The sequence below is a fragment of the Malurus melanocephalus genome, unplaced genomic scaffold, assembly GCF_030028575.1.
Source record: "Malurus melanocephalus ecotype Western Australia unplaced genomic scaffold, MMel_1.1 scaffold_22, whole genome shotgun sequence".
In the NCBI taxonomy this organism is placed as follows: Eukaryota; Metazoa; Chordata; class Aves; order Passeriformes; family Maluridae; genus Malurus; species Malurus melanocephalus.
The window spans coordinates 2,976,217-3,000,181 of NW_026623254.1; the positions used below are offsets into that span (position 1 = coordinate 2,976,217).

General features: G+C 36.4%; 1 protein-coding gene across 4 annotated transcripts in view; it reads right to left on the reverse strand.

The window, feature by feature from the left end:
- The window catches only part of ERC1 (ELKS/RAB6-interacting/CAST family member 1), a 269,145-nt gene that overhangs the window by 107,724 nt on the left and 137,456 nt on the right, over positions 1-23,965 (reverse strand). For all 4 annotated transcript variants that reach the window (XM_057390065.1, XM_057390061.1, XM_057390063.1 and 1 more), the window contains one exon: positions 17,002-17,137. In XM_057390065.1, the coding sequence (XP_057246048.1) occupies positions 17,002-17,137 (136 nt within the window). The remainder of the gene's footprint in view (positions 1-17,001; positions 17,138-23,965) is intronic.

Genomic DNA, 23,965 nt, shown 5'->3' on the forward strand with positions numbered 1-23,965 from the left:
AAATGTGTATCTCCTGCTTCTGCGGAAGAAGCTTGGACAGAAGGCTGCAAACAGGCTGTGCATACATGAATGCCTCGGATCATGTATGGCTGCTTAAAAAATCCACTGCAAGGGAGCAGCTTTCACAGAAGATTTCTGAACTTCTTTTCTTCCATATTGCTTTAGATCATAGGGTTCAGATGAGATTTTAATGCATATTGAAGTTAATACATGGCTTTTTAGCCATCTCAGCAGCAGTGGAAGAATCAAAAATGCTTTTCTTTGTTGGCATTTTGGTTTTTGTCAGATTTACCCCTTTGGCTTCTGCCCTTTCGTATTTAGGATTGCAATTTTCCCCTGTTACACTGAAAGAGTTTTGTACCATATAAAGAATAAGGGAAAAGAAGACTGACTTGGAAAAAAACGGATCTTGCAACCTTCATAATGAAAAAATTAGTCACTGGAATTTAATGAATGAACCTGACATTCCTTGATTCCAGCTTTCTAGGACCCCAAGGACAGTTGTATGAAAACCATTTCTGACACTCTCAAAACTGCCCCTTTCAATGAGAGCATTCAAGCAGAGATGCAAAGTTTTGTATCAGACTAGTGCAGGACATTTGGCACTGCTGCCCCGGTAAAGAGCAAGGCTGGTGCTCAAGCACCAGCACAGGCAACAGGATTTGTTAGGCTTTTCAGGCACAAGAGCTTTCTGCTGATGGTTCATTTCCAAGGTGGAYTCACAGGGCAAGTAATTGCTGTTTCCTAGAGAAATAAATGCAGAGATCCACACAGCAAAAATAGGAGTTGCTAAACATGTTTTCATAGTTTCTGAATATTTTAAAAACACTGATAGCATCTTCCAAAAGTACTTTATGGTTATGATAATACAAAATAAAGTCTTATCAAAAAGATGAATAACAAGGTTATAAAAAGCTCTGCACAGAATACTGACCATGCCAGACATGGGAAATATTTATTTGCCTATCTGCATTACAGAGTAATTATGAACTTTACTTCTTGATRTATCATTCATGGACAGCCAAGTGAATGTGTAGTTCTCTGTGTCAATGAACAGAAATGGGAATTGTACATTTGAACAGCTGCATTTAAAACGGAAACTCCTTTAAAAGAAAAATGCAGAATAAAACATCCTAACACACCGATATATCCAMTCTTTATTCCAGGCAGACATTTCAGAGGTTAATTCAATACAGTATTAAACATGACACTATACAGTGCTGTATTCAGACAGGTGAACTCTTGAGGGACAGGAGGAAGAGCAATTGGTGATACCAAAAATACAGTGCAGCATTATCTACATTAGAAAATCTATACCCATATATAATTACTTTTCCAAAAACACTACATAAGCTTTTACATATATGATAGGGGGTTACAAGTTAAAAAAACCCAGTGCTGCCTTAGAATGAATTGCCCAGAAATGGTGAACTTTTGTCCAATACTAATAACCCAGTTAGTAAAGACAGACTAAATAGAAGGTTTCCCTTTCTGTCTCAGTCAAACCTAGTTAAAAGATGTGCAATTTTACTTCTCTAAAGGTGTCATGATGTGTGTAACCACCTTACAAAACCACACAAATGACTGTCAGGAAAAGTAGATTGTTGCTTATTCAGGTAACACCTCCACTAGTGCAGAATAGACTCAAAACACTCCTAAACAATTATTTTGTTTCCAGCTCTTTGATTCATGACTAATGGATCAGCATTTGAATTATTTTTTTTTAAATATAAGCTGCTGTCTCAGTAGATAAAATGAAAGTGAACCTGCATTTGCCTTTTAACACACTAGAATGTTTTTCCAACTGTTTCACTCTGAACTCYACAATACGACAGGCTCATGTTGACCTGTGCTGCTGTTGCTTTCCTCCATTTAATTACCAGAAGTATTCTACCTTTATTATGATAAGAATTAAACTCTGGAAAAAATCTTCTATCAATTTTAACTACAGTTACAACTTTTTCCCAGACTGTTCCTCTGAAGCAATCATACCTTTGAGCATCACAGCAAGGGCAAATATTCCTGTATTTTGACAACACTGCAGAATGATAAACAGCGACAGCCTCTTGTCAGGAAGCTTATACAGATGACTACTCAGAGAGGAAAAAAATTATTACTTACCTGTAAAGTAACTGCATTCTTCAAGGAGTATTACCTACCCAAATACCTCCGTGGCCCTCCCTCCCTTATCCTCCTGCATCCCACRTACAAGATATTGTACAGCAGAGATGGAATTAAACTGGAATAGAGGAGACAGCTGTGCCTTTATGCTCACTGGTGGCAGCACACAGAAAAGGAAAACCCCATTTGACACTGTGGGAGTGCCAAGAGTTCAGACAAAATAAAATTTTTTGCTACCTATGCTGTGATCCAGTTGCTGATTCACATGCAAAACTAATTCCATGCATGCCTGTCTGAAAGCCTGAAAGGAAAAGGAGCTGTGACTGACGCACATTTCTGGGCTTTTCCTTTCACTTCAGGAAGGAAGTGGTGGGATGGCCAAGTGATGCATGYTAAAATGATGTATCAATTGAATCGATCCTGCATTCATGTGATGTGTAATCTGCCACAAAGTTTTATGGAAGCGCATGAAATAGGATACATGCTTTCACTAAGGCATTTAGGTTCAATTAAATCTGAGGTATCCTGTCCTACTTCATAACCACGTCTTGAACTACACTCACGAAGATCTTTATGGCCTAAGTTCACTCTTGGAATTAAGGTGGATGTCTCTAGTCAACTCTTGGGAAAGATTAGTTAACAGTTTGAGAAGGCAATGAAATGATTATTTTAACTGTTAAAAGTATTTCTAGGACCMGACAATCACCTAGGTTAGGGGAAGATTTTTGTCATATAACCGTGTAAATAATGCAACAGCACCTTTTACGTGTGCACTTTCACGGACCAAATGGGAAGTGTTCACGGACAATACCGGAAGTGTTTTGCACTAGGAATTTTCAATTACTTCTTAACTGAAAGAAGTAATTAAGTGAACAGTGAAATCATTACATCATTATAAGCTCTTACTCCTGCGAACTACTGCTTTTCCTTATGTATTTCCTCAAGAAGCCATGACCCAGATAAAGAACTTAATGATAATGACCWCAGTCCATTCTAGCTGGAATAAAACTCTCCCTAGAAAGAAAAACCCTCCTTTGTGAACTGACCTTCCACTGGGTAAGTGGAACCTGGAAACTCAAGACTGTCAGCTGCCTGAAGTACTACTTAAAGCTTCCTCATGGATACAGTCATTTAGCTTTTGAGACAACAAATTCTTCACCCACGTTTAGAGACTGCACATCTACAAATGTTAGGATTTTTCCCAGTTAAAAATAGGAGTGYCTGATTAACTGTAATTCTAAAGTGCATGCTGGCTAATGAAGATGAAAAATTGAAACCRTCTTCAAAATCTTCTATAGAGTTCCCTTGCTTCCTCTTTTCGGCCATAACCAGTACCAAATACGAAGAGGAAAATTGGTTCTACTTCTAGTTAGCTCATTACTGAGGACTTCTGGTTTGCAATTTCAGAAATCTATCAAAAGATTCTCACAAAATTATTGAAAATGGATTTATGCAGTGTTGGTTGAACTACAGAATACAGAAGGAAAGATGCTATGCCAAATACCTACTCCTCAGAAGAGGACAACTGGTGAAAAGAAATCAGTTAGTTAAATAATGTTGGCTTTTCTCTGAAAAATATCTGTAAAAACCTGCGTATTTTCCTAAGAAGGTCCTGAAGCTTTAAGGGAGTATACCATGTGGTGGTACCAAAATGTGGTATTACGGTTTCATTTGATTTCAGGAGCAAACACTCATAGGCCCTCAAAGCTCAGGTGAGCTTGGTGGATCTCCTTCATTCAGCTCCACATGCTGATCAACTACTTGAAGAAGTCTGAACAAGAAAAGCACACAAAATTGTTACTCATAAATGGAGAAATACTTCTTACCCTGATGAGACAGTACTTTGACTTAAGAGGTTTTTAAGAATATACATGGGGTAAGTGCTGAAGGCCAGAACACCATGGTAYACAACTTAAATGGTAATAATCACAGAATCCAGCTCAGAAAGAGTGTTTGGGGTCCTTGTGCAATTCATCCAAAGCAACAGATGTCCACAGAAAATTGTTTACTTCATTACCATTTCCTGAAGAAAACGGCAAAATAAAAAACCCCAAACCTCCAAAAACATATTTGCTTCAGAAGTGGAATGAAAGACRAGTTTATAAACTACTGAAGAAGTACCTTTAGGGCAGTGTATAGCTTGGTACCAAGATGTAGCATAAACCCCAAATAAACACAGATCCAACACTAAAGATTCCGAAAATAAAGTGACAGAGAGGCAAACTACCATGAAAAGAGCTGCTACTGTATATATTGCTGGGCATRAACAAGCAGTGGAGTTACAATAACCACAAATGCTGGTTGCACACAGTTCTCCTGGTGCTCTAAATTGGTAAAATTAAAAAAAACTAATGTATTGGGGGTTACCTCTGATGGGGAAATCTCTGGATGTTAGGCAGAAGCTGAGTACAGAAAGTATTAGGTTTATATGAAGTCCCTGTTTCKCAGAGTAAGATGCAGAGGGCTTTTTTTATGAGTCCAAGCAACAGCATATGTAATTATCAGGAGTTGCTGAATGAAAGGAACAGTCAGAGAGCTACAAGGCAGGRACTGCCAAGCAGGAGCTCCTTGATCAACATTTCCTCATCTTTGGAGATCAGACCTGAGACACACGATGATTATGTCATTAGGACAACATATGTCAACATCTGGATGATTGTATCTGCCAAATAAGACACATGGATTGGAATTCAAGTCTGACAAGTTACACAAATACAGAAACATAACTACAGGAGACAGAAGGAGAAAGACTGCAGTAGAAGAGTTTAATTCCCGTAGGAGTTGAGAGGGAAGTGCAACCAAAGCTGGCCTACAGCACAGGATATGCTGTATTGAAAACATGAGGAACAGTAGAAGGTGATGAGTGCATTCTTCTGAGTATACCAAAATGGAAAAAGAGAGTATGTGTACATCCAGAATATGTATGCACTTGTGGATCATCAGTTGCCGAAAGAACAAAAATATTTTTACAGTAAARAGAAAAAAAGGATGAGTATTATTTCTAGACATAATAGATTTAATATAACCACCTCATTAAAATTAGCATAGTAAAAAACAAAACTGTAGGGAAGCCAACAGTTTATGAGAAATATCTAGTGAAATTTTCTTTTTAAACAGAAAGGTAGAAAATGGAGTGGTGTTTCAACAACACTGTTCYTTGAGTATAGTTTCAACTATACTGTCCCCTGAGAATACTCAAGAGTGATGCAGGACTATGAATGATGCTGCCAACAAAAATATGTGCTCTGCTGTACATGGGAAAGATGCATACTAAAATACATTTACATGGGAAAAAWCCCACTCAAACCCATGAAAAGCTGGGAAAGGAATATATCAACTCTAGTGATAGAGTGTAACAGATGATATCCAGACAGATATAAATTACTTTTAATGGATCTAATTTAAATAAAAGGGAAGTGAAAAGTGAAATGGAAGGAACATAACTTTCTTAGTGAAAACTTAATAAAAAGAAAGTCTTAATTTTTCACACTGTCTTTTTCTTAAATACACAGACAAACCTCAATAAAACTTGTGCATCTTGCTATTATTGGCTGAAAATTACTACTGAAAAGTTAATATTTCTAAACATTATTATACGCATACAAAAATGTGTGAAGAGCTCCAGCCATTCATACATTTTTCTTCCAAGATATTTTATGTGTTACCCATTAGGTATGTTATTTTTAAAAACTATTTCCAGAACATGCAGCACTCTTATTCAACATCAAGAGAAAAGGGAAACACACAGAGCTTATGATAATGATAAGAAAGGATCCTAATCAATACTAAWTGAAGAAGAACAGAAAGACAGAGAAGAAAAAGGCCAGTATTACACAGGCCCAAAGAGGGRAAGGCAGAAGTGGTTATTCCTGTGGGACGCTGGCAATGTCCTTTCCTGACAGCTGTCATCTTTTTGACACTTCTTTCCTGTTACTGTAAGCTTGGTGCTCCCAACACAGCAATCAGTTACAACTTTGGGGCTTGCACAGGCACTTTTCATTAGCAACAGCCCAGACTGACCCAAGTACCTTGCCAATACTAACAACCAGGTTTACCATTTAGCAGCTGCACAGGGTGCCAGCAGTTCTAACATTTTGCTCCGGCTGTTGCAAATTACCACATTTGTAGTTCTTAAAACCTAGAGGGACAGCGTTTCTATCAAACCACAGCAGGTCACTGCATGGACTATTGAAATGGGACCCAAAGCTGACAATACAGCTGTGAAAATGATCTGATGCGAGCAAAAGCAATAGATAGCTCTAATTGTTATGGGGCTTTGTGTTTTTTGTTTTTTTTTTTATTTTTATTTTTATTTTTTTATTATTTGGTTTGTCTTTCTTTTTTGGAGATGCGTGCGGTGTTTTTTTGAGGGGCTAATTGGAGAAATGCTACTGTAACAAGATTTGTTCTTCAGTTATAAATCAATACTGTGATTCAAGACTCCTAAATTGATATGGGATTACAGAAAAAAAACAGCAAGCAATTCCAACTAACTGCACTATTAACACAAAGCCCAAACCCATATGTTATTCCCTTGATACAGCCTTATTCGTCTGAACTCTCTCTGTAAATGTCAGTCCTGTCATCATCATTGCACTAATCTATCACAAGTCGTAAGACCTATCTTTCTCTGTTCATTTTCAATCCCTCAGCAGAAAAGACCATCGGAGCAGCATGCACCGATGCAAAGAATATTGCTCTTATTTTCCCCCTTTTTCATAGCTGAATATATGACAAAAATTGCTACTGATACAACACCGCTGAGGGAATGCTTACTCAGCAGTTGATGCCCCTGAATCTCTTCCACTTCCTCAATTTTGAAGGAAATTCCTGCAGTCATCTCTGGTTTTGATTTTAGCCTCTGATGCCTCTTTCCTGATGTGCATCACAGTAGAGCAGCTTTTGTATTTGTGCTATGAACTGCCTTCTTTAAAGCAGCCATCTATCAAGAGAAGCTATTCCTAACCACTAAGCACTTTACTTAAGGTAAAAAAATCCCAAACATGCAGACATTCTCCTATCTCCCCATCTTCAAACTGGATATCACTAAAACAATTGCACATTATAGTTAAATTATCACTCTTCTCACACCATCCAGGAACACCCCAATGCACCCACAATCCCCCTGAAAGCCAGAGGCATCATGTGAAGGTAATTTCAAGGAAAAGATCTGTCTTAGTACAATATGGATTCAGCTACTAACCAGAAACAGACATCTTAATTTACAGAAATCCTTGGCTTAAAGTATTAAAACTGTTCTCAATATCTTTACTGGTAAATGCACAATCAGCAGTAGCACTGTATCCAGAGAATAAGGATTCATTTGAAGATGGGAAATAAGATTTGGATACAATAACTTAGGTAAAGTTCACCAAAGAATGGAATGACTTAGGCACGTAGCAGCAGTAAATTCACCTGCATGTACGCAACATGAAATCTATTAGGTACAACTGATGAGAATAGAATACTGCAAAGAAAAAAAGGCAAAAATTGGACAATTAAATACTAACATAATCCGAAAAGAATGATTTAAAAAATACTTAAATAAGATGTTTGAAAATAAAAGCTTCCCATTTGTATATTTGCAGTGAYACACTGACAGTAGCTTTAAAGAAGCAACTTAGCATCATAACGTTCATAAAAATCACCATTAAAATTAACTGGTGTAAAACCCCAAAGAATGAGAAAATGGAAATGCYTCACATTCTGAGAGATTCTCACTTCTTTGTATGAAAATTCCAATTGTTCTTATAAAAGCCTGAACTAGTTCAGAGGAATGAGAAAAACAGTTGTTTTCCTTTAGCCCTGWATATTACAAAATGATCCTCTATTATTTTCAGTCTGCAAAGCTGGAAAAAGTACTCCCCGGCTCTTGTCTTCACTCATTGCTTTTCCATGTTCAAGTATTTAATTTTATTTAATATCTCTTTGCACAGAAGCCTGTTCATATATTTAYTATTTTCCTCCTTGCCTTTACCTTTCCTACTTTTGTCACATGCTTTTCTCTGGTGGATGGTTGGCATCACCACACATTATCCATGAGGGGAATGCACTGCTGATGCACACAATGGCACAATAGCATTTTCTGGCTTGTTGTTTGATACTTTTTGAGAAGGCTTTTTAACAGTTCCTCTCACAAATAAAATTTTCATGAAACTATTCCAATTCTGAGACTGCTCTCCTATGGTAGTAGAGCTAATCAGAACCCATCATTGTGCACATATATTTAAGATAGCTTCTCCTGACATATCTAAGTATGTACTTATGCTGAATTTCATCTGCTCTTTTATGCATGGGTTCAAGTTATGAGACACTTGTGGAGCTCTAGATGTTGCACTTAAATATCCCAAATAAATCAACAAATATATTTTGTAATTGCACAAAACTTTAGTTTAATTTACAGAAAATATAACATCTGCCATTTTTTAGCTAGATATATAACCTCAGCATAAAACAGTAACTGTTTCATAGCACTGGGACATGAAGACATAGGCTCTTTGAATGTAAAAAAATGTTGACAGTTTAAGAACACTMAATGGTTCCTCAAAAGGAGGATTAAGAAAGTGCAAGGGGGGTGACTGGCAGGGAGAAGCAAGCTGTGCTCTAGAAGGCCATGGATACCTGTTGTTGGGACAATRTGTTCCTTCAGCTTTTAGTTCCTTGCTTTTCATACCCTGCTTTGGGATAATCATCTGACCCCACTGATATAAAAATTTAGGAAGAATATAAATGCAAGCAACACAAGCAATAAAATGCTCTAAAGTGAATTTGTTGATGAATTTTAAGTGACTACAGACATCTTMTAGAATGTTAATATCATCCTCCTATAATCCTCAGTAAAACACAAAGTGATACCAATATAGTTAAGTTTTTCCTGKTGCCTGTGTTGAGGTTTGCTGAGTGCACATCAAGTAAAAATCAGGAGTTGAAAGGAGTGTTGCTGACTTTTAGTGTTACAACCTTCTGTTAGTTCTAAACAGAATTTGCAGCCTAAGTCTCGATTCCAGTTAGTACTTGCAGATTACAATAAGAACAGTTGTTCTGATACATCCTATGAATGTGTAAATTTTAGACAAAGAGAAAAATTTAATAGGGAAAGTGCTAATTAAAGACAGAATAGATTGATTTCTATATAAAAAAAATGAGTAGTTTAGGGGTGACATCGATTTGTGCAGCTTAGTACGCAAAATTMAAGAATAATACTGATTTAGAATGAAATGAATTAGGTTTATTACTATTTGAAATGAATTAGAGAAAATTTTCTTAAGGAAATGTTTGAGCATTTGTTCCCAGTATAGAACTAAAAAAAAAATCCACATGTATTATTTTTAAGAAAATAAGCTCTAAATTCTGTCTGAGGTCCCCATCATCACCCCATCTCCCTTTCTTTTTCTATTGTGCAAAAGAAGAATAAAACAGAACAGCAGTTTTATTAAACAATGAGACTATGAAATGAGCCATGGCAACTGGGCATTTTTATTCTTGGGCAGAGATGAGTTAGAAACCACTTTCAACACCGCAAGTTAAAAAAAAAAAAAAAAAAAAAAAAAAAAAAAAAAAAAAAAAAAAAAAAAAAAAAAAAAAAAAAAAAAAAAAAAGCTTGTGTGAGAGAGAGAAAAAGAAAGCAAGAAGGAAAAAATGCAAATTTATTACCATTTCTCAGGCTCATGAAATAAGACACCAAAATGAAAAGAGAGCTGTTCTTCCCCTTCAATGTGCTCCTATTGTTTTGCTTAAATCTGGCCCTCAATGTTTTCTGCTCTCAGGAGAGATCTCCTCACAGGAACCACACCATGTTGTCAACAGATACATTAATCTCTCTGACAGATTTTAGGAAAGCAGTTTGAACTCAGATACTAATCTTGGGGAAAAAAAGCCCATGCAAAAAACATCTCGTGGTTAAGGTTGTTGGCACACATTCAGCTGTCCAGTCCTCACTGCACTTAGTTTCTGGCATGTCATAAAGGGTACCAACCTTTTGCTTTGCCAAACAGGCAAGAGCACAAATAGCATGTTTCATCTTCCACTGACACATCATGTTTCTGCACAAAAGACTGGGTGAAAGTGTGTCTGGGGAATAATATTCCTGATGGATCACAGAAAAATGTTAGGATATAGGGAGTCTTCTTTCCCCTATTAAAAACTCTCGGGCCATATAATGGCTTTCTCTCACAACAAATCTCAATTTGCAGTTAAAGGAAATACTGAGATAATAGGGAGACTGCCTAATGCTAGTTGTAAATAGTGACACAAAATTTTTCCAGCTGTCTGCTCAACATTGTAGAGCCTTTTTACTTTATATAAGAAGACAAAGTCAAGTGGAACATCTTTGTTTAAAGATGTGAAAGCAATGAATTCATCTAACCCGAATATAATAAATATTTGGTAAAYTAAACCAAACCATAAAGTGAAAACTGATAGAGCAGATGGCTAAGTGTCTATCCAGGGAAATGCTTCTCCATTTCAACTGTCATGCTGCTTCAAGCTTGCTTTCTGTAAATGTTATGGTAACAAGCATTCTGAATGGAGCACTCTCCCCTGGTCAGACATAAGAGAACGTAATTTGTTAACAGTGGATTTAATGTCATAAACATCAATTATGTAAAATGACAGATTCTGTCTCTGTAAGAAATGCCATACCAAATTAAGAACAAAGTTAGGTATTAATTCTGATACTCTGTTTTAGACAGAGAAAAAAGCTGCATCTTCTTTCCATAGTAACACAACTGAGCAATTCGTATAACAACAGAGAAATCTGTTTCTGAGACAAATAATTTTCCATTTTTTATATTTGTGTGTATTTTTTGTTGGTGCTTCAGCATGCAACATTTCACACATGAAAAAAAAAAGTTARTTAGATCTTGCAAATACACATTAGAAAAATGGTTTCAATAAAACTGGAAACACRACTGTCCCCACAGTTTTGCTCAAGTACTGTGCAGCATTCCTCCACTGTCCAATGAATTTTCAGTACTGTTTCTGTGTTTTTATCATTCTGCTGAATGATAAAAATGATTAAGGCATTAACACTGAAAACGTCTAAGCTTTTCTTCAGCTAGAAAGCATTACAAATGAAGAACAACTGAGTCTTGTCTATAATTACTCTATCATTTCACACATATATAATGAAGTAYGAAGTAATGCTGTCTATTCATCGTTCATGCATTATCTGTGCCATAAAAGCAGATGTATCCAGGAATGCTTAATTATGATTTTTAATACCCAAAAAAGGGCTACAATGCAAATTAATTCCCTGTCACCTGCCCCCAAGAAAATTCCTCTTGCTCTAAGTGACAAAAAGTGTAGCTAAAAGGTCATCCTTTTTGGAACTTCTCCCAGAYATCCAGGAAAGTTAACAAAAAACCCTCCTGACAGAGAGTTATGACATGACCAGAATGAGAGCTAGCTTTTCTCAAAGCATCTGCCAGGGTTAAATATGTGCTTGTTTCTACACCGACTCTTAACTACACTAACTGTGCTGAAAATCACCACCCTCTAAATACATACAGAATAAAAAGTTTGTGGAACATAGAATATTCTGTAACGTATTGTAAAGCTGACGGAAATGAAAATTCCTACTGGAATATTACATCAGTAATGAATCATGATGCATATTGATTGTCTCTACTGCATATGTATATCCTGTTCTGTAATGCACAGCCAGCTGTCACAGAATCTCTGAGAGAAAGAGCCGGAGGACAAGTTGATCCCAAAATTACCTATTGGCTACCACTGCCCAAATAAAATTGGAGGAAAAATTTGCATACAATTATTCCATTTAGATTTTTATGAGGTGTGATTGTTCTTTAGAGCCTGTATTTGTTCATACTTGCTACATTTTCACTAGAAGTCCTACGTAACACTGAGACAGTAGAAAACTGATTCATGGTACCTCAGAACCATATTTAGCTTAATTATTAAGAACATGTAACAATATTAAGTTTCATCCTATTTGGTAACTGACATGAAAAACATATCCTTTCARAAAGTATTAAAACATTTCTTTAAAAGTGAATTGCAAAGTGAATTGGTATCCTTTCAGTGATTGATGTCATGAGCTCTGTCCTAGAGGACAGGATGAGGATGACCTAGGACTGAATTTGGCCTTAAGTGAAAATWCAGCCACTTGCGTAAGGGAATACTAACACCTCCAAGGCTGGGCAGCACAGAGAATTACCCAGGGACAGGGAGGCCCAAACTTCTCCATGATGTAATCAATGTCTAAAAAGGACTGGRAGAAGAAGAGAGAGAAAAAGAACATTTCTATCTGAGTAATTCCCCAAGGTGCATCTGAACTCAATGAGCAGATACATGTTTGACGTGTCAGACTGTTCTCTGGAATAAATCCTGCAGATGCAAGATGGCATTAAAGAATAGATTTCTGCCAGGCTGAAATGGAGTAGCTGATGGTYTCCTGGGCTGTAACATGTTGAGCTGTACACTCCACTCATCTGGCAGGCAAGGCTGGAATCTGATATGGCAGTGGTCTATATGGAAGAGAAATTAGCCAGGAACTCTGCACTTGAAACTCACTTATCCAGGAAAACGCCTAACATAGTTAACTAAGATAACCCACTTGCTTCAATCCTGATAATGCCTAGAAAGTYATCAAGAAAATTTTGAACTTTAAGCTTGGAAAGGTTTACACCAACCATTTGTTCGGAAGTTTTGTACTCACTGTCCAAAAGCAAGTTCAGAGATTAATTAGGAAAGCATAATCTTGCTTCACTAATAGCCATAAGAGAACAAAACATAATTTTTATTATGGCATAGTATTACCATCAAGAAATGAGATGAAAAAACTTCATCCACCCCACCATCAAGATCCAATCATAGGATGTTGAGAGGAAATCGTTCAGTAATTTAAGACCAGATGTACTGGGTTCCACTTGGGTTTTTAAGTTTCTGAGTGTTGGCACTGAGTGTGTGCACATGCTGGGCTGCTGCATAACAAATGGTTAACCAGAACAGACTATTTCAGCTGGAAGRAACCTACAGCAACCAYCCAGTCCAACCTCCTGGCCAATTCAGGGCTGGCAAAAGTTAAAGCAKKTTGTTAAGGGYATTGTCCAAATGCCTCTTAAASGCTTGGCAGGCTTGGGCATTGTGGCTGATATTTAATGAATTTAGAAGGTTCATACGATGCRACGGTATTTGCCTATCCATYCATTTCATCAGGCRTTGCCTGGATCACAGTAAAAATATTACTGAACATAAAGTTGCGTGCTTCTTTACATTAAAGTATAGTTCTTTCCACTGGAAGGATTGKTTTTTTCCAATATGATAAAAGAAATATACTCACAAAAGAAACAAACAGCATGGATTAGGAATACACAAAAATTATCTAAACTTGGGTGSGGAAAAAGAAGGACTAGTAAGTTTACTTGCTTTTTACAGTTACTCATTAAAGCACTCAAATATATCTTACACATCATCTGGACATATAGTTTGTCAGCAGAAACTAGAGATTTCTCGATAAGTGCTGCAACACAGATTCAAAAGTACACAAATCCACACCATAGATACTCTGAAAATTCTGCAAAAACTCAGGAAGATGCTAGAATGATAGAATATGAAAAGATGCATACTTCCTTTCAGAGGCCAACTTGAAGTATCCATTCAAATATAACTAAATTTCAGTAACTGTTACCTTTCTAGGACTAAACAGCGTATCAATTATTTTTCACAATAGCCAAGCTTTAAYTACTTGAAGCAAAAATTTTCTACTCCAGCCCAACAGTTTGTTTGTTTTTATATCCTGCTTATAGACCAGACACTTGTCAACCTCTCAGATCTCTAGAGAGTTGCGGTTTAAGGGAACCCAGGAGGAAAAGACAAATTTGGAAAGCCATCTATCCATCTCACTAGAATTGAGACATTATGGTTTGCATTCTTCCCCCACTCCCCAAAATACCAAATTTCCATCATCAGAGCTCYGTGAATAAACAAACAGTTTGTTACTGGACTCAGGAAGAAAGAAACCACAGGCCTGTTAGGGACAGAGAGGAGAGGAGTGCACTGTGTGCTTGGGAGCGTGTTTATTTGACTGGATTGCAGACGGTCAACCGAAGAACATACAGATCATATATTTTTAAGCATTTCATAATGTCTTATTATTAATTCTAGCCAAAACCATCAAGACCAAAATTATCTGAAATTGGTGCTTGTGTGTCCTGATCCCAAAGCCAACAATGGTCGCATAAAAAAAATTTACAAAATCTACAGTCCTCTCAGGTTTAATTTTTTTAAATCGATTACAAGGCAGTGCCCTTTAAGAGTCTAGAGAGAAGACAGGTCTCTRCAACTAACAAACTGAAATGTGGTCTGGAGTAAATTTTACTTCCAGGAAACCAAAATGTTGCAGTCCTGGAGAGAGGGAGACTGTAAGCAGAGGGCTCTTCTAAAGGAAGGAGCTTTTATTGAACCTGTCACTTGTCATTAAACACTCCATATTTTACCTTAGCCTGATATTTTCATTAGAGCATACAGMCCTTTTTCATCTGTGAATGAAAGCATTCCCTTCAGCCTTGTGCTGAATATGGGGAAAGACTCTCTAAAATTGAGCCCACCCAAACAGGACAATTACRTTCACAAAAGCAGAAAAAGCACTAGGGAAAATCAAGTAACATCAATACTATGATAACTTGCACATTTCAGTGTTGACTATCACATCATACTTCAATCTTAAATTATTTTATGCATTTAATAATGTCTATTTTTAATGTCAGAAAAACTTGAATAGAATTATATAGGAAGTAACAGACATTAGTGCAGAATAAAACACAACATAAGTATAAAAAAGTATGTATTGTTCTATWGAGATTTCTAGTTGGAAAACATGAATGTAAAATGGTAAAGATATCTGTGCTATTCRTATTTTTATATCTATGATCTCTCCACTGCTTAAAACTCTTTGTAAGAATTGGATAAAAAATTTCAAGAGTAACTAAACATTCATAAAGAACCTATAAAGCAGCACCATTTTTCCCACCTAATTCTGAGCAAAAGCTCCCTCACTGCTACCACCAAAGCAGTACCATCTCCTTCATGTACCAGAAAATGGTGTTGAGTAGTTTTAACAGGACTTACGGCTCTCAGTAACTGAAATATCACTCTCTGTTCATTGCTATGTAGTACAAACATTTTACATAATTTACTGTTTCTCAAAAAAAGAATGGTTTTGGTATACAAATAGGAGCTGAGAGAAAACAAATTTCAGCCTTTTTTTTCAGTGTGTTATATTTGTGAAGAAGAAAGAAAAATGAAAAAGAAAAAAATAATGTAGGGGTGGAAAAGCCAGGAAAGGAAGCCATCCCTTTTAAAATCTGGAAGTGCTCCATAAAAACAAAGATGATAGTCTGATGGAATGGTGTCATTCAATAAATACACCATCCACGTAATTGCAAGGCAAATGTCAAGTACTAGCTGTCTTTTCAAACTTGAAATACAGATTTACTCAAATGCAGATTAGAAATATAACTAAATATTGTAGTAGTTTTAGGAATTTTTAAAGACATTTCACTAACACCAGGAGGACTGTGTTATCTAAACATAGCTGCCACATAACGAGAGCCTTGTGAATTGCCATAGCATTACAGCCACAAAACCTATTAGCAGATGTAGAAATCCCACATCCMTGCCTTTTATAAAGGTCTGCAGTTATGAAATCATTTTCATACAYTTGGAACTTAACTATTTCAGTGCCCTGTACACAAAAGACTGGAGCTGATGGGGAAAACCACAAAATGGTGCATCTGAAAGCATTCCACATGGACACATGTTTCTGTGGCTCTTCCAAAGTTTTAGTTGAAAACATCCCCCAGCATCTCACAGAACAAAGTAAGGAAGTTTATGTTTGAATCAAGGAGAGAATTTATCTTTACTAGTGAACTCCTAGGATGTATTCTGTGTCTTCATCATAGGTGTATTAAGATATGTGGCTGGTAAAAAAAAACCAGGATTTTACCTAGGATAACAAAGGAAAACACCAAAGAAAGCCTTGCTCTTTAAAGATTTACAAAGTGAAAGACTACAGGGTAGAGTACTGTTTCCATGTTTATTTTCACTCACCGAAAGGAAAGTTATTTTTGTAAATTAAAGAAAACACAGTCAAAATGTCTATTATCTCCACACTTAACATCATGGTATCTTTGCCTTACTTCATGGCAATAGTTTAATATTTTTATGACAGCAAATAAAAACTTACCGTKTGATAAACCTCCTATGGCTAATCTCAACAAAGAGCACACTGAGAAATATTTGACTTGCTTTTATACCAGTGACTTYCTTATGCCTTGGCAGATTTGAGGTAACCAGATAACTTTGTGGGGCAGCACCATGATCATTTCAGAAATAAAGCAAACTGACTAGTAAGCATACCAGGAATTCATGAGGCAGAGTAAACAAGGATGACTACACATAGAAAACACRGTCCTCCAGTTACCCCACAATTCCAGCTTACTCGGCGAATACTTACTTGGTTGGATTTCATTTACTGAAGAAAAGACACCAGTAAAAGGTAAAACCAGCTGGGAAAATACACAAAAACAGCTAAAGAAAAAGGCTGTTAGAAGAGCAGAGAAGAAAGAAACRTCACACCAATCTCAAAACAGAATTSATAAAATYATTTCAACAATGYACTTCATAACCRAGTTGACAGTCAAAAGCATTTTTTCCTTTTAWGAAAATTGAGTAAGATATGAAAGTAACTGAGAGAGATTGCATTCTTTGAAGTGCTCTAGGATAGATGTGTCCTTTAAAAAAAACCAGTAACAAATTTCTTAGGCAACAGCTATGAAAACAGATCAGGAGGTAGAGAAAAAGCCAGGCAGCTAAGCCTGGCTGACTGTCCAAATTCCATTAATTCAATTCCCATGTTACCTGAAGCTGTTGGGAGCTGTCATTAAGGTTATCCTCTCGTCTCCTGGCCTCCTCCAGCATCTGTGCACTCTTCTTTTTCTCCACTTGTTCTTTGTGCTTCAGATTTGCTACTTTCTTATTTTGATCTTTAACTTGCCTGCAAAAGAGAAGAGCACTCAGAGCACAGTTCAGAGCAGCTTCCCGTCCACCCCAGCACTGGGCAACTGGACCAGCACCAAAGTCATCCTGCAGCACTACCCTCAACTGTTAATTCAGCCAGCAGAATGCTTCATTTTGCTCATTACTATTAACCAAAACTAATTTCTGAAATTTCTGAAACAAAAGCATTCATTATTATTTGGTATAAACTATTAATCGAAAGATGCACCTGTTCTCTTCTGATTTTGGGGAAGAAAACTCTTCTCTGTTCACACACCCACMKACACTTATAAAACYACAGACATCYWATAACCTATTTTGCTTTGGGTATCTAATGTGAAGAAAACAGGAGGAGCAAWAGGAAAAAGTATTGAAACATGACTTGCATATAGAGGATTACCTACAAAAATAAGGCTATGCACTCCAGAAGTAAAACAATTTCTTTTTAACCTCAAGGTCTACTTGTCTTCTTGGTATTTTGAGGGATTTCCTATTCTTTCTTTTTAGAGAAACAAGACAGAACAAGTAAGAACAAACTATTTCAGAAAGCGTGCATAATTTCCTTTTCACTTGCATCTATGGACTATTTTTGATGATCCTGGCAGCTACCATTGCCTGTAGACAGGGCTTGGCCTTTCAGGGCATTAAGACACATGGAGTATTGAATCTAATTACAGACCCTTTAATCTCAGCCTCCTGACCACAGAGAACTTAGGTCTAAACTTTTAGTCCAATCAAAACAAAACAGGCTAGCTTTGCTTCCTCAGCCCTTTTCGCCATAATTATATCTGGAGTTTGGATTCTGGAGTAAAAGACAGATTCTTTGGTTGCAAGATTTCCCCAAACATCATGCAAGTARTAGAGACGGCTCTTTAATTAACTGTATAGAAAACAGAATGATATAGCAGTTKCAGGTCGGGTATGTTATCCACACAGACAAGGAAGAATGGTTCTTCTGTATTTCAGAAATACTTTTAGAACACATCACAGACAACCTTCTTTAATATTTTCTTCAGAACTCATAACAAAAGTATGATCAAGAACACAGCTCTTTGTGATATATTTATGTTCAAATTATGTGGTATATGACTAGTCARTGTTTTGAGTTCCTCCAAAAAATGTAGGTTCAACTCTGAGCTCTGTGTTTTCCAATGTAAGCCAACTGAGGCTGAGAAAATTGCAAAGACAGCAAATTTTCTTTGGTGCTAAAACAAACTATTAGGGTGAAAAAGTGCTGATGGTCTCTGGAGAGCAATAAAAAAGGAAAGTCCTTTTCTGATGATGTTAAAAAATTATTGGCATACTTAACTACCCTGTCCAAGAGTTACAGCTGATTTGAGTCAGGGTGCTTTTTAAACACAACCGGTATAATTGTTGAGTTATTCTAACCCAGTGCTGCACACTGGCAATGGGCGCTTTGCCCAGTTTGAAAGCAGACTTGCTCAGTGATTAAACAACTTATTGGAAATATTATGTTGGCACCAACTTGGCTTGTACAATACACGGTTCTATCTGTCCAATAAAATAAACACAGAAAGCACAGCTAAGTAAACGSAGAAAATGAAAATATGTCAGCCCAACACATTTAATTCCATATGAGAATTTGTATTCAACTTTTAAATTAAAATTAGAGGAATTAAGTATTTTTTATAAACTTAAAAAGCTAGATTCACATATTGGGAAACAGATCTTTATCACTATAACCTACTAGTTAGCTAAGAGACAACAATCTTAATAAAGCCACAATCTTCATCAAAATATGTCTGAAAATAGATAATCTCCTGCACAGTCCAAAATGTTTTAAAACAAAATATGTATTTCAAAAAAAACAGTAATTACAAGAACAAGTACTACTGACATCCCCTTCTCATGTCTGAACCAAAATTAATCACATTCTAATATATTAGATAGATGTTTTGAGACAAAGATAAGATTTCCTAAAGTTAAAAGACGGAAGTCTTGAAATTACCTAGTGCTTGTAATATTGAGATCAATCTTCACAAAACCTTCCACTAGACCAGGCTGCTCCATTTGATACATGAAAACACATCTCATCTCAATGCCCATGGTAGCAAATGATAATTCTCACTTTTACAATACTTCATGCAGATAATCAGGTAAAAGGTTCAGTAAATAGAAGCCCACAGCCCTTTAAAATTCGCACCATGAAAGTTCTGTGAAACTCTGAAGACTTCTTACTAAGATTCTGTAAAGAATGCCCTTTCTTCTCTGCCAGGTAACTTTCAATCTTCAAAACCATTTAATCACCTTTTAATATATGCAAACCAATTTAAAAATCTTTAAACACATACTCACAATTTTAATATCGAGAGACTTCAAAAGCTTGCTTAATAGGTATCACCCAATTCACTGCTCAGTAAGACAGTTCTGTTACTATTTTAAACACAGCAATACTACTGATGATTTTAATAGAACAATTTCATCTTCACACCATCACTGAACAATGTGCAGAATTGGACCACATATTGAACTGGAACAGTAAAACAAAATACAGAAAGTATGTGTCTTAAGTGAGCATATTGCAATTGGTACATTTTATGAGGATGGAGTCAAGAGGAAAATTTTTTCATACTATATGCACACAAGGAAGCTAATTAGGAAGAAAGAAAAAGAATGAAAGAACAAAATAAAGAACGAAAGAATGAACAAAAGCTCTGCAACTCCCTCAGTTTGAGAGCTTAATTTTGTAAGTTTAATGTTCTTTCAACTCTTTTGAATGCAATAGCACATGCATAGAGCACATATCCCTATCAAAGAGACAGTAAAGAAGAAATCCTTAATCTCTAAGAGACTTTATATTAAACCTGAAAAAACCTGCACAAGATGAAAGATGGTAAAAAGAGAATGAATTTGTTACAATGATGGCAACAGCTTAGAGGCTTATGAATGTTTTCTAGAAAGCACTACTCTTTGCATGTATAGCAACTGAGCAAACACCAATTTGCAATGTGCATGTGGGATTCTCATAATGAAGATCTAATGAACTTCTGAGAGATATCGTGCATTAAATATTATCATAAGTACACATTCCTACTGAAACATCTTTGCAAAACAGGACTATGAAGAGAGAAAGAATTCTGGTCATTGTAATTAAAGCTAGACAACCAATTCACATTCATTGAAATAAAGCTTTAAAGGATACCAACTGGAACCAGCAGAAACAACAAAACCAACAAAAGTGAAGGTACCTCATCTCAGAAAATGTTTATTTTCAGAGTCACCTCAGATCAAATAACAAAAAAATGTTACAGTCATATATATAAGAAGAAAAATCTAATGAGAATATTCATTATGTTGAATTACAATGAAGAATCCTGCTTGTTTTGGAAATAACCATTTATTTTTCATTTTTAGTAGCAATTTTAAATTAACTTTTTTTGCGTTGCAGCTCCTAAAATATTTTGCACTCAAAAGCGAAATCCCTTTTCCATTACTTTGAATTCTTCTCCATTTCACTGTACGTCATGTCAAGCACTGTCACAGTGGAATATATACACCATATAGCGGAATATATAAAAGGATGTAGAATCCAAATCAGACTGCTGATTTAAAAATATATACCCCAAAGCCTTTCAATTAAAGACAGGCTGAGGTTTTCAGAATTAAAAATTTCACATCCTTTGTTTTTGGGTGCCCAATTTAAGCCATGTGCGTGATGAAAAAATTCCTTAAAATTTCAAAATCTGGACACTGCAACCAACTGCTATGACTATGACTTTTCTCTTTCTTTAATGAAACAAAGCTGCATCACTTAAAAAAAGCCACACCTTTCCACTCTCTATGAAATTCTGAATTTCTAGTGATGAAACAAACCAAGCACTGTGGGAAATAAAGTTAAACAATCACAAAAAGAAATAAAAAATATGAAATGAGAAAACTGCACATTTTAAAATAATTTTAAAACAGGAAGAGAAATATAAACAATAGGAGATCAGCGGACCATCAACCATTCCTGAAAAGTGGCAAGTCTGTTACCCATCAGTCCTTTTCCTCCTGATAAGACCAATTACTACATAGGCCCTTTTATTTATCAAGTCTTTTATGAAATATTTTTTTTTGTACTACCATTAATATTTTTTTCATTTTGACACTAATCTCACTATTTTTTACTGTAATGCACATCAGCATAACATACAGCTAATTCTCTCCTCATATGGATTTTCATGCTACACATTAATGTAATATAAGCTATTAGCTGCATCTGGTTATCTTTTCTGACATAATTTCAGGTGCTATTCTTGTAAAACAGAAGTAGATAAAATGTTAACTGAAAATATGAATAAGTTAATTTGAATTTTAAGCCTATATTTTAACATATTTTCCCTTCACATTTACATGGCTATCACACAACAGTGTTTTTAGAATAAACCAGGTTAGGCAAACATTTAGAATTCTTTTGAACCACCACAAAAGCTTCTCTGCAATATAAAGTGTATACACACATGCTGTATTTCACACAATGAATCACAGACTAGGAAAAACATGCAGATCTTGTACACTGCCATAGAAACATCCTGTTTTACTCATCTGACTTAGGCACTCAGAAAATATTTCTGTGTGTCCGTCAGCCATGTCAGAAGGACTGCTGAGCTCGAGCCCTCATTGCTGTAGCATTACCACCACCCACAGGACACTCCACTGCTGCTGCATCTGATCCTGATGATCAGATCAACTTCAGACGCTCTAAAGAACACTTTGCTCCTCAACATGAGTTAAACTAATAAAATAGTCAACATGACTGAAAAAAATAACCTGCATGGAAAAGTGGATGCAATGACTTAATATGTTTTTTAGTTTTGAACTGCCAATGTACCTTGTATTACAAAATAWTGGGTTCTAAAACGTATAGTATAGAGCCACAGAATATTTCAAGTTGGCAGGGACACATTAGGATAACCGAGCCCAACTCCCTGCTTGTTGCAGGACTACCTAAAACTAAACCACTGAGAGCWTTGTCCAGACACTCCTTGAACTCTGTCAGGTTTGGAGCTGTGACCACYTTGGTGTTCCAGTGCCTGACCATCCTCATGGYRAAGAGCCTSTTCCTAATGTCCAACCTAAACTTCCCCRGCCACAACTTTATTCCTTTTCCTCATGTCTGATCACTGGTTCCTAGACACAGATTAGCCCCTACCCCCCACTGCCCTCCTGAGAACAGTGATATCATTGCCTAGGATCTCCAAGCACTTCATAGTCCTAAGAGACACAGAGAAGTGTCCAACTGGCAACACTCAGCCCAAATTTCTTTTGTCACTTCTTTGTTTTTAAGGTCTGCCCCCAAAAATTCTTTTAGTTGTCTTTATCCTTAATCATAACTTCTGAATTTAAAAGATGATGAATACAGTGACATAGCTGAGTTGTTTGGGTTTTCTTGTTTTGCTTGGGGTTTTTTTTTTTTTTTGGTAGTTTTGGTACACAAAGAAAAATATTTATATAAAAAAATGAAGGCAAAACTCTTCCCAAAAATGCTACTTTGTTTTGAAAATAAGAAAAAAACCCTGTTCTGATAGGTTTTGATTTGGCTTTTCATTGCCCAAAACTCACTTTATCTTAGTTAGGGTTAGTCACCAAATCAYGGAGAATAATAGCAGTGTTTGGAAAGCCTAATTGCTTAACCTCAAGAAAAAGAAAGTGATGAAAGGAAGATAAAAAAAAGTGATGAAGGAAACAGGACTGACCACATCACACAGCCCCATCACCACAACTGCGTGTGTGACTGACAGTCAAAGGGAAGTTGTCAAAGGGAAGTTGCCAAAGGTTCAATGAAGTTCTCGATCTTACGCATTCAAAAAATAGGAGCAGGGGAATTGCACACTGCTGAAGATCTACAAGGAATTTTGTATGGTTGGATGTCTTTTTTTTTTNTTTTTTTTTTTTTTTTTAGAATTGCATTATCTGGTCCTTTTCCTTTGCTTTATTGGGCTGTACATATTAATTCCAGGTTATCAACTAGTTTGTCATCACCCTTCAAAACTGTAAGAAGACCAAAATGGTGCATTAAATTACTAAYTAAAATAAACAATAATTTAATTAAGCTTCAGCAACAGCCTGGTTTAATATTACCACCTCTGTTGCACATTGCATCCAAGCTAAAAGACCATCACCACATGTTCAATAAATTCTTCTTGTTCAGTTGCACAGCACCTCTTCTGCCTGTGAACTTCTCTGAAAAATCTCTCATCATTTTGTTACACTGTTCCTTGCTGTTCTGTGCCACTTACATGACAAGGTAACGTTTGCCAATGAAAATACGAACAGATCCTGAAAATTTAACTGGGCTGCTGCATGTGAGTCAAGTTGTCCCATGGTGGCTTTAAGAGACGGGGGGGGTGGACTTAATTTCCTGAGGCTAGACACTTTCGTATTTAAAACAAAGTGTGTGTTCAGGTCAGCACTGGAGGAGGCAAGGGATGAAGACTGTGGGAAACTAGCTTGCCCCAAATTTTAGGAACAGGAGCCCAACAGTGTCTGAATCAAGAGGTGTTAAAGTCAAGACTTCAAGCAGATCTTGACTTTACACTGACCACGGTCTTTCTTCAGTGGTGATATCATGAAATCAATGCACATTTCCTGACRCAGTCAGTACATCAGCCAGCACATCTCTCACTGTAGCTAAACAACAGGAAGATTTTCTTCCAGAAACAGCTGATGGGGAGATAAGGGATAGAGGAGCACATGCCATATGAATCTAGAAACTCAATATAATAAAACAAATCCAAACCATCCTACTATTTAGAAACACCTCCAAAAAGAAACCTATCAACCTGACTCATCAGTAATAGATGAAGTTTACTATGTAATAAGG